The 12,353-nt window shown below is 45.8% G+C and overlaps 1 protein-coding gene across 1 annotated transcript in view; it reads left to right on the top strand.

Annotated features, from left to right (window-relative positions):
- Positions 1-12,353, top strand: part of HAT1 (histone acetyltransferase 1) — a 47,876-nt gene that overhangs the window by 23,633 nt on the left and 11,890 nt on the right. The window contains exons 6-8 of the mRNA XM_040440625.1: positions 1,421-1,542; positions 2,087-2,191; positions 3,512-3,618. Of these exons, the coding sequence (XP_040296559.1) occupies positions 1,421-1,542; positions 2,087-2,191; positions 3,512-3,618 (334 nt within the window). The remainder of the gene's footprint in view (positions 1-1,420; positions 1,543-2,086; positions 2,192-3,511; positions 3,619-12,353) is intronic.

The raw sequence follows: 12,353 nt of genomic DNA, 5'->3' as shown, positions 1-12,353 counted from the left end.
CCACAGGTTGATCATCCCTGGTGTATAGGATTTGGATGTGACTGGCCCAGGCATTTATACATTCCTCTCTATAGAAGTCTTAGAACACCTGCACACAAGTGCGGGTGAATGTACATAAGATCCGCACGAATTTCCGTGCGGGTTTATGTGCATTTCTGCAGCATATCTACACCAAAATCCGCAATGTCTAATTGCGGTTTTTGGTACAGATTTCATGCGGTTTTGCAGAGGATCTCATCCTTCCATTTAAAAAATTGAACTCCGCAGCTAATACCACAAACATAATTGACATGCTATTTAATTTGAAATCCGTGCGGCAGGTCAATTTCCGCACAGAAAAAGTCCACAAAGTGTACATGAGATTAGTGTAATCCCATAAACGTATTCCACATAATATGCATGTGGCCTTAATGGGGTTTCCAATCTTGCATCAGTATCAGATGGTGGGTTTTCTAGACCCAGCATTTCCACCAGCTCTGAAAACAAAGCAGTAGACTCCATCTGCTGTGTTGTAGCTGTGCCAGTGTACTTCAGCAGCTCCGATTCACTTGAATGGGACTCGCGCCAATCTGATGTTGCTGACCTACTGAGAGAAGAGTCCAGGACTCTTACCCGGTAGCATTGGACACATTTATGCTGCACCGATGAAGGTATGCTTGGCATCACTGTGCATGTGCCTGATCTGAACAGTGAAGCTAGATGTACCGCATCCCTGGCCTAATCAGCACATTATGCTTGTACCCAGTGCTGCTGGAAAAGAGTCCGGGACTCTCTTCCTGGTAAGTTTGAATTTAATTTGCTAACTTTTGCCGGGAGGAATGCATATGTTATGAGCAGATTGGACTGTACACCCAGGCTGTATACCAGCTGTAGGGGTTTAATGGCCCCAAAGAAGATGATCGCTTCCCTTTTAGGGTCCATTCACACCTCAGTAGTGTATTGCGGATCTGCAATACACCCGGCCGGCACCCCCCATAGAACTGCCCTGTAACTGCCACAGCTTCTAACAGAAGATATGGCTGTTGACAGATTTAAACTGAACACGTGTGACCACCTCACTGAGGTGGATGGACAAATAAGGAAAACGGCAAACTGCAGGTGGCGCTATGAAGATATATTTTATTGGATAGCTCAGCGGCTATACAAAATTTCTAATTACATGCAATTACAAAAGTATTCAGATCCAGGTAGTGGTTTAAAAAATTTAGAATTTTTTATATTTTTTTTGCCTTAACCTTGCAAAGGAAAATGTGCCCTGCCGGTAGCATTTCCTTGTAATAGCTGATTTCCAGAGAATTCAGCTGCCGGACTGGTAGCGTTGAAGCAAGGGCAGTTTAAGCCAACAATTATGAAAAAGGTAATTGTAGGACACAAAAGTGTATTATTACTATTTTCTGTGACTCTGTGACATTTGCCCTAGGCTGAGTTGACCTGCCCAGGCTTCAGAGAGTATCACGAAAGGCTCCAGACCTTCTTGATGTGGTTCATTGAAACAGCCAGTTACATTGATGTGGATGATGAGCGATGGGACTTCTTTCTGGTGTAAGTGCCATTCTAAATCAACATTAGACTTTCCCCCCTGTTAACAAGGCTTGGAGTTTTAATTGGTGGACACCAATTATGCAGCAACAGTATAATGATATTTTTTTCCCAGGCCGGACAAACCATTGTTTACCAGGCTCACAGTTTCCCTTCATTGTGTTTGTGGAGGCCTCCAGAATAGCGCTGAATTAAAGTCTGTTGTCTGTCGGAGCGCTGAATGTGGGCTTATACAGTAAAATGAGCTTTTTTTTAAAGTTTTTTTTTTTTTTTTGAGTTTTTTTGCCTGTGTCCCTTTTACTTGCCTCCCATTCAGTGTGCACAATAGGCAAGTGCACTGAAGTGATGCAAAGAGGGCTGATTTATCCACGTTGCAGCTCACCAATTAAGTGAATTGTGCATTCAGAATAAAGCAGGTGTACCCATTGGGCCCTCACAGCGTAGCTTGCTGACACTGGAAACTCTCGCAGAGAATGGAAAAGGAAAATGGACCCTGCATGGGAGCTTGCCTGTAATTGACCCGCTTGGCTTTCTGTTTTATCTGCAGATTTGAGAAGTACAATAAAGACGGGACTACACTCTTTGCAACTGTAGGCTACATGACAGTCTATAATTACTATGTGTACCCAGACAAAACCCGGCCACGTGTAAGGTAATTGCCTGGGATGCACGTGCCTGTTCTTTCTTTCTTTTCTGCCTTATTTTGTTCCACAAGTGAATCTCGCTGAAGTTCCCATTTCTTCCTATAATGGTGGTTAGCACTTTAAAAACACAAGAGGTTGGGGGATGAAAGAGGACGCAGTTTAGCTACGGCCAGATGAAGGTTTTTCTTGAAGATCCTAATTGTAACGTTAGTAACATTTTCTGTAACCCGTAGAAAGATTCGATTTTAGAAAGAAATGGAAGCTTTCTACATTAATTTGTATTGGAAACGAGAGCCGACTTAAACTAACTTGGCACCGTTATCACCACAGTCACCCAGTAGCTCTCTTTTCCTCTTGCTGTCTTTGACACTTTCTCTCCTTCCTTGCTTTTTTTTTTGCACTCTTTTTTTAAGTTCACTCTCCTTCCCCCCCCCTCTCGCCCACTCCTTTGCTTGCCCGCTCTCTCGCCCACTCCTTTGCTTGCCCGCTCTCTCGCCCACTCCTTTGCTTGCCCGCTCTCTCACCCACTCCTTTGCTTGCCCGCTCTCTCGCCCACTCCTTTGCTTGCCCGCTCTCTCGCCCACTCCTTTGCTTGCCCGCTCTCTCGCCCACTCCTTTGCTTGCCCGCTCTCTCGCCCACTCCTTTGCTTGCCCGCTCTCTCGCCCACTCCTTTGCTTGCCCGCTCTCTCGCCCACTCCTTTGCTTGCCCGCTCTCTCGCCCACTCCTTTGCTTGCCCGCTCTCTCGCCCACTCCTTTGCTTGCCCGCTCTCTCGCCCACTCCTTTGCTTGCCCGCTCTCTCGCCCACTCCTTTGCTTGCCCGCTCGCTCGCCCACTCCTTTGCTTGCCCGCTTGCTCGCCCACTCCTTTGCTTGCCCGCTCGCTCGCCCACTCCTTTGCTTGCGCCCGCTCGCTCGCCCACTCCTTTGCTTGCGCCCGCTCGCTCGCCCACTCCTTTGCTTGCGCCCGCTCTCGCCCACTCCTTTGCTTGCGCCCGCTCTCTCGCCCACTCCTTTGCTTGCGCCCGCTCTCTCGCCCACTCCTTTGCTTGCGCCCGCTCTCTCGCCCGCTCCTTTGCTCGTGCCCTATCTTTTATCTCTTTTTGTGGTGAAAAAATGACTGATTTTGTATTGGAACACTTGCTGACTTAACAAACTAACCTGCTCGATCACTCTTTTGCTCGCTAATTTTCTCACTCTTTTTTGCTCACTATTTTGCTCTTCATCTCTTGTATCTGTGATCATCTATCTTTCTTTTTGGCATCAGGGAGGTAAATGTAATGTATACTGATATATAGCTTTTTAATATATATTTTTTTTCTCTTGCAGCCAGATGTTGGTTTTGCCTCCATTTCAGGGTGAAGGGCACGGGGCTCAGTTGCTGGAAACAGTTCATAGATATTATGTTTCTTCCCCAAAGATTTTGGATGTTACAGGTATTGTGGAGCCTCCGTTCTGTACCCATGAAAATGATGACAATGTGCAGTCAATTTGATTTCAGATGCCGACAGCCATCCCCAAGTGTCCCTTTTTCTGTTTGAATGTGATTGTATCCACCTTTTTTCCTTCTCCTTTTTATCTACTGCTCTCTTTAGCAAAAGGTTGGATAATTGTACCTTATTTTTAACCTTTGCAGCTTATTGGATGGTTTTAATGTGACTAAAGTGCATGTTTCTCATTCTAGCCCATCTGTAAAATAGTCATATGATTGGTTCGCTTCACTATCCACACTGGTTAGAAACATTAAGATGTCAACCAGGGACATGAGGAAACAGTTTGGGGCTGGAGGTATTTTGTTGGTTAGATGGCCTCCCCAGTGTAGTAATAGTATGACTCCTGCCATTAGTCTGACTTAAAGGGTTCAGATATCAGTGTATAGATGAAATGTACAGCGGGCTCCCAATCGCTGTCGCCCCCACCTATCACTAGAATGGAGTGGTAGCGTCACTAGGAAGCAGTTGTGCCATTTTGTCTCTTGACTGCTCCAGTCTGCTTTTTCCCAATGCTCCATTTTCAGGCCTTTTAACTATAATGCATTGACTATATTGATTCGCAAAAAGTGCAATTACCCAAAGACCATTGTCACTTTAATTTATTAAATGCAGGGTTCACCGATGTCAGATCCCGTACAGATGGGATATGCCGTGAATGTCTGTGCTGAGACACAAGACCTTTAAAGGGAACCTGTCATCACCTTTACACTGCCCATACTAACGGCAGCATAACGTAGAGACAGGTGAGGTGATTTCAGCGCTCTGTCATTTATAAGTTAAATGTAAGTGGTTGCCGAGAACCAACATCACAATAATTGCAGACTGGGCCTGGAAAAGAGTCCTGGCCACCTGAGAAGAGTCCTGGTTATTCATGCTCTCCTGCTGATGACTGACAGTCTTCTACCTAGTTTTCTCCCTTTCTCTCTAGGAGAGAACTGCCAATCATCAGCAGATGGGTGAGAGAGCAGGAGATTAGGAATAACCAGGACTCTTCTCAGGTAGATCTGACTCTTTTCCAGGCCTGGGCTGCAATGATTATGATGCTGGTTCTCAGCAACCACTTACTTTTAGCTCATAAGTGACAAAACTGGTGAAATCAGCATTTCTGTCACTATTTTATGGTGCCCTGAGTGAGGTCAGCATAAAGTTGATGACAGGTTCCCTTTAAAGTGCAGCCGTTGTCCCACAAAGTTTCCCCTCCCTCTCCCCAGGTATTTAAAACCCTCAGTTGCTCTGTAAGAGGGTTGTGCAGTTTCACGATATTGATGACCTATCCTCAGGATAGGTCATTAATATCAGACAGATGAGGTCAAACCTCTGGCATCCTGCGAGTGCTGCCTCCTCTTCATGGTTGCATCCACATTTCTACATTGCAGCGGCGGTGCAGTGTACTTGCAGCTCTTCATATCATTCATTTGAATGGGAGAGGAAGGGGTAATTACACCGCATCGCTGCTACAGAGATCAGCAACCTCCGGCACTCCAGCTGTTCTGAAACTACAACTCCCAGAATCCTCCTTTCACTTCTATGGGGAGTTGCAAGAACAGCCGAGTAAGTGTGCCTGCTGGGAGTTGTAGTTTCACAGCAGCTGGAGTGCCAAAGGTTGCTGATTCCTAGTCTAGACGGTGTACAGATAATCGGTGAAGAGAACGCTGCACCTCCCATAAGCGCCGCTGCCCCTTTAACCACCTGATCGGCAGGGGTGCCGGGAATTGGGTCCCCTTATCTGAGCTTGTTTATTTGCTTGTCGGGTGTTAGGTGACTACTTTACATAGGGCAATTATCGGGAATGAACGTTCTTTCTTGATAACTGCCCCAATCATTGGCCCGTAAAGGGACTATTTAGAAGAACGAGCTCTTTATGGATTTCATTGAGAAGGGGACAGAGCAGCCTGCAATATATGTGAGGAGGTGCACGCATGATTTTTAGCTAATAAATACGATGCAATAATAAATAAACCCCCCCTAAGGTGTCCATAGCGTTTAAACCCCTATTTCACAGTGGTCAGTTCAGATGTGCTTTTACTTGTTTTGGAAAACTTCCTTAGTATTATGTGGCAGACTGTGTCGAATAATACGTTATTGTATGCAAGCGCCATTGCCCCCGGACCAGTTTAATGTAATTAGAGGTCTTGTAAGGACTTATTTTGGAAAGAGGTTGAACTTTCTTTATGTGGAATATTGAGAACATTGAGGCGGCACACTTGGAGACAATGACTTTCTTTTCCTTGCACAAAAGAAACTCTGAGGCCTGTGTAGCTTCTTTAGTATTTTCTCCTGATACTTAAGTGTCTAGTGGTGCTCACCTCCATTGTGTGCTGCACCTCTCTTCACAAACTACAGAAATGTCCTGTAACTTTGAGTAGGCACCGATGTAATTCTTTTCTGTGCAGGACTGTGATAGGTCATTGCTAAGGCTACTTTCACACTTGCGGCAGTGTGATCCGGCGGGCATTGCAAGAACGGATACGTCTCTCCGCTTGTCATGCGGACAGACGGATCCGTCTTGTATTTTTTTTTGTACATTTTTACCGGTATGCGCAGGCCGGAAGGACGGATCCGGCATTCCGGTATTTTGAATGCCGGATCTGGCACTAATACATTCCTATGGGGAAAAATGCAGGCAAGTATTCCGTTTTTTTCGCCGGAGATAAAACCGTAGCATGCTACGGTTTTATCTTTTGCCTGATCAGTCAAAACGACTGAACTGAAGACATCCTGATGCAAACTGAACAGATTACTCTACATTCAATATGTATGGGGATATGCCTGATCAGTTATTTTCCGGTATAGAGCCCCACCAGAGCATCACAGGCCGAGAGAGGAAGCAGGTAAATAAGCTTCCCTTTAGAGGTCCGGCCCATTTTGGGCATCTCCAGGCCACCAATAGCTGCTGTTAAAGGGGTTGTCCGGGTTTTGAACCTGGACATACCTCCATTTTCACCCCGGCAGCCCCCCTGACTTGAGCAGTTCGTGCTCCGATGCTCTCCTTTGCCCTGCGCTAAATCGTGCAGGGCACAGGCATTTTTTGGGAGATCCGGTGACGTATCGTGGAATTCCATGGGGCTGCCAGGAAGCCCGGTGACGTCACTGGCAATGAAGGGCGGCATTTAGCGCTGCCCTAGCCAGTAAAACGGCTAGGGCAGCGCTAAAGCCCGCCCATCAGAGCCGGTAACGTCACCACCGAACACACTGCCGGGCGGAAGTTTCCGCCCGGCAGTGTGTTATTGAAAACAAAAGAGACTGTGCCCTGCAAAGAGATGAGATGCTCCGATGCTAGCCTCAGGGGGGCTGCCTGGGTGAAAATAAGGGTTCGTCCGGGTTCAGCTCTGAACCCGGACAACCCCTTTTAAGGACACCCTATTTCTTTGTCATATTTAGGAGTAAACCTTAGTTGGGATTTTTACTCCCACCCCTGTTATCCCACCTTTATTTGCTTTTGATGCAGAAAGCTAAAGCTACACTGCGTCAAACGCGACAGAAATGTGAGTCCTAAATATATCTCTATAGCGTTACCTTGAGCCACGGTGCCCTGCCCTAGTCATATCACCATGTATAATTTTTGCCCTGAGTGTCCCTCTATTTTTACTGTAAGAGACTAAAGCCATGGTGTGGCCTAGACCTTACCGTGTGGATCCTTGTGGCGCAGCCCCCCTATAATATAAGGAGGTCCTCTCAGCGCTCTTTCCATGTAGCTGGCACTGTGTGGCAGAGAATACCTCCTGCTTGCTGTTTCATGCCGCTTGTGCCAAGCAGTCGCAGTAGCTCGACAAGGAGATCCGTTGTGGAAGATAAGCGCCGAGTCTTCTCCTGTCTGTTTGAAATGTATCTGTCATGTTAATCAGGAAAGCCTGTTTTAAGAAAATGTTTTCCAGATTACATTGGGGTTTATTATGCGATTACTGCACTTTTCTTTGAAGTTCCGTAATGTTTTCCGTTTCAGATGGGTCTCAGATTTAGCCTGTTACACTAGAGACTAACATTCGCTTGTGGGATGTGGAGATAAAATCTGCCCCCTGCACCTCATGCTTGTAAACATATAGATTTTTCCTAGATAGCATGTCTGCCCTCCAAGATGACTTTACATTGCAATTGTGGGAGTGGTAAATAATCCTTCTTGAATGCTTTGCCTCTTCTGTCCTTTTGATTTGAAATGTGTTCAGAATAATAAATGCAGTATGTATATTCAGACAGATCTATTGGGGGGGGGGGGGGGGGAGAAGAGTTGAATCTTGCAGCAGCCGTTCATCATCAGTAATCTAGAGCTTGTAAATCTTTCAAGATTTATTGAATTACCACCTAAGAAAGTGCTTCCTGCGCTGCCTTCATAGCCACGATGTTCAAGGGGAGTCTCTCCGTAGCTGGGGTGGTCTTCCTTTCTTCTGGAGAACAGATGTTTTTTTGTGTTGCTAATTTTGCAAAGGGTTCATTAAATAAGTTGCCGCAAGGGTTAAGTCCACGTGGGACCTAAAATACAGCGGAAAGGCTGCAGCGGATCTGCCGTGAAAGCCACGAGTTACATGCAACATTATTGCGGAAGATTTGCTGCACCCTGCTGAAATGCGCACGCCGACATTTGTCATGCGTCAATAGGGTACAACTACACTGCGACAACTTGGACGGATCTTTCTGCGATTGTCTTGTTGCAGCATGTCGCAGTGCGACACCATAAGTGCAACACCATGTTCAATTCAGCCATTTATTAAAAAGATTTCACACAACATTACTGCGACTTATTGTCGCACTACATGTCGTCGTGTAGATGTAGCCTATATCGACATCCTGTGTATCTGAAGTCTGCATCGCGGGTTAGTTCGCTCACTATTGCAGTTTTTTTTGGGGGGGGTTTTACAGCGTGTATATGAGATTTCTTAAACTCTGAGGGCTCATGCACATGAACGTATTTTCTTTCCGCGTCCATTCCGTTTTTTTTTTTTCCGGACCGTATATGGAACCATTAATTTCTGTATGTCCGTAGTTCCGTTCCGCAAAAAAAAATAGACCATGTTCTATTATTGTCCGCTTTACGGACAAGGATAGTACTGTTCTATTAGGGGCCAGCTGTTCTGTAAAATACGGAATGCACACGGACGTCATCGGTATTTTTTGTGGACCGCAAAATACATACGGTCGTGTGCATGAGGCCTTACTCTGCTGGAAAATTTGCAACGTTTCAGTCCCTGGTTGATGAATTCCTGGACCTCGTTCACACACACAGTTTTTGTCCATGTAATTAGTTAAAAGAAAAACACAGGGTGGACTTGTGGCAACTTCCTCCTATTGAGTTCAGTGGGATTCAGTCGTTTATTTTCGAGGGCATGTCCTTTTCTTGGCGCAGTTTCTGCACGTACATTTGATAACCACAGTGGATGGCAGCTCCTGGTTGAGCCCCACTCAATGGCGCTGAACCGCAAGTGGCTGTCTGGTTCAAATTGAGAAACTGCAGTGGATTTTGGCAAAGTCCGTTGTCTAAAACGTAGGGCTTTCTGTAGTGTTGTGTTTTATCGGACACACAGCAAAGAAGTAGGATGGCAAGTCTGCGTGTCTGGTCCGATATCCGGAAGCTTCCTTTATTTTGTTGGTGAAAATCTCGAAAGTTAGGAAGTTGACGCAAAAATGATAACGGGTGTCCTGTTAGAATTGCCTGGACTCCTGTCGCTCCCCCACCACCACTTGCCAGTCTCCTCTTGTAGGTAGTGTATCCCAGTGAGGGGAAGAGCGGCAGGAGCTATGGCTAAAGATAGTTTTAGGCAACCTATTAGGCCATGTTCACACATGCAGGATTCTGTAAGGGTTGGGTCACACAGAGTGACCTCTACTGTAGTTTTTAAAGGGTCCTTCACACTGCCTGATATTCAGGCAGATTATTGCTAAAGAGCGATAATCTGCCTGTGTAAAGGTTGTCACTGATTACCTGATGAATGAGCGAAACGCTTGTTCATCCGGTAATACGATAATTGGCGCTGGCAAACAATGGATTCTGTCTGGGGACAAGCAATGGCATTAGTGATCGCTTCTCCCAATACTGTGGAGGAGATGGCTGCATGTAAATGCAGTGGTCTCCTTCACTGACTAACAGGCAATTGTCAGATCGGGTCGTGTAAAGGGGCCTTAACTTGATTAAGTGCTCACTGTCAAAACTTCATAAGGTAGATTTATCAGCCCTCATAATCCAGAAAACGGAGATGTCAAAGGTTGTTTTTATACCGCCCTTGCCGGTTTCTGAAAAGGAGGCATGGTGTGGGCATTCTAGGTGCAACGACTGCTGCAGGATGTGCTTAAAAAGGGTCTGTCCCCCGAAAAATATTCTCCAGTTTTCAGACCAGCACCTGGATCTGAATACTTTTCTAATTGCATATAATCAAAAGATTTTGCATAGCCACTGCGTTATTCAATACAATGTATCTGTGTAGCGCCACCTGCTGTTTGTTTTTTCTTATTTCTTTGACCTCCTCACTGAGATGGCCGCACACGCTCAGTTTCATCCTTCAACTGCTTCCTGAACTGTGATAGGGAGAGAACTGCAGCAGAATGGACACGCCCCCTGAGCTGCAGCAGAAAGGACACTCCCCTTGAACTGCCAGCTTGATATAAATCTAGTAGAGCAATGAATGTGAAGATCTCTGGATCCATGGGAGGTACAGGGCTGGTCCTAGCTTTGTTAGAGATCGTCATGTACTGTATGATGTCTGATTTACATTTTACACATTAGTCGCGACAAGGTCTGTGCCTCGTCCTAAAAAATTTGCATCCTCCAGCAGCACAGGGGATATCAAGACCAGTGTAGAAAATGCCAGTTTTGATAAATTTGCCCAAACTGCCATGTGGCGTGTGTGTGGATCAAACTGCTGTTTCTCAGTAAAATCTTGCATCCACTTAATCACTTTAAAAACCACAGTTTTCATGTGCCTCTACCGTTTTCGACCACATTGCACCCCTTCAGTGTCACCCTGTGTGGCCCATTCTCCAGGATTTAGACACTGATCCTGTCATGATCTGCTGGTAATGCATGTGAATTTTCAATGCGTTTTATGCTGCCTTTGAGTTGTGTCCACGATTGGCTGCACCAATCTAATTGACGGACCTTTCTACTTTCAAGAAACTGCATTAAATTTTTTGCAAATTTGCAAATCCTTGCCAGACAGCGGAGATATTTTGCCAGAGCAGCTTGTACCGTGCTCTTCTACGAACAGAACCAAGTACAGGTTGCTTAGGAAAGAAAACTCTCTAATCCGATATAGACGACATAGTTTTATCTGTTCTGTGATTATAAGATCTATGGATATCGAAATGAAAATGTATGCAAAATGCTTTGTGTGGCGGTGAAAGAGAAAAGCTTAGTTTTGTTTCTTTGGAAACACCTGCTTATCTTTCCCTTACCCCCTCCCGCAGACCCTCTCCCCCCAACAGGACAATCGGTGTGGGCTCTTGAATCCTTTCCTTTGTAAAGAGGTCTGCATGAATATCGCTCTGTGGCCGCATACTTCACCATACTTTACCGGGCTCCTTGCACCTTGCACCTTCGTAAGTGTAGGTTGGAAAAACATGAAAGAAAACACTCTGCAAATCTGCTTTCGCTTTTGTTGCAGAGGTGGAATTTTTGAAGTGATTAACATGCATGAGCTATTTTTATGCACATTTTAAGTGCTACTTAAGCGTTTATTACATATTTTCTGTGTGCCCAAAAGGGGTGATTGCATGTATTTGGAAATGCAGACTACAAATGTGTAGCTTTATATATGTATGTTTTTTATTTTAAAATCCGGTATAAACTTTTTTTTTTTTTTTTTTTCATCTTCATCACTGATAGATGAACACATTCCTTTATGACAAACAATATCCCAAAGAATGGTAGAATCAGAAAATAAACTAGTAACCGCAGAAATAGCGCAAATGTGATTTTGCAATGCGCCTAAATAATAATGCAAAGAGTTTTTTTTTTTTTTTTTTGTGTGTGTATTAGACCTGAGCGTATTCGATATGCGCTGTTTACAGGCGTTTTTATCTGGCGTATTTTGGGGCACTTTTGTATTTTGGAAACGCGCGTCGCACGCGCGTTCTTGCTATTGACCACAGAGGCGTACAATGAAAAATAGAGGTGTTACGCGCGACAATACGCCCCAAAGAAGCTCCTGTACTTCTTGGGGCGTAGGGCGTTTCACAGCGCGTTCGTACGCACAGGTAAGAACCATGCACATAGGGAAACATTGGTTTTTGCCTGTTGAGCGTAGGAACGCGCTGTAAAACGCTCAGGTGTGAACCGAGCCTTGGGGCTGAAATGGTTAGGGTACTTTCACACTAGCAGCAGGGGACTCCCGCAGGCTGTTCCGGCGGGTGAACAGCCTGTCTGATCCGTCCTGCCGCTAGTTCACGTGTGCCCCGGACTGCCCTCCGTCCCCATTGACTATAATGGAGGCGGGGGCGGAGTTCCGGCGGTAGCGCACACTGAGAGTCGGCCAGACTAAAAGTACTGCATGCAGTACTTTTAGTCCGGCTGCCTCTCGGTGTGCGCTGTATAGCCAATGGGGACGCAGCGGCAGTCCGGGGGCACACGTGAACTAGCGACAGGACGGATCCAGCAGCTGTTCACCCGCCGGGACAGCCTGCCGGAGTACCCTGCCGCTAGTGTGAAGGTACCCTAACTCGATACAAAAAAAATTGGAATACCCATTTAATTC

The sequence above is a fragment of the Bufo bufo genome, chromosome 7 (genome assembly GCF_905171765.1).
Source record: "Bufo bufo chromosome 7, aBufBuf1.1, whole genome shotgun sequence".
Classification (NCBI taxonomy): Eukaryota; Metazoa; Chordata; class Amphibia; order Anura; family Bufonidae; genus Bufo; species Bufo bufo.
Note: the sequence above shows the minus strand (reverse complement) of the source record. Positions and strands in the feature narration are given on the sequence as shown.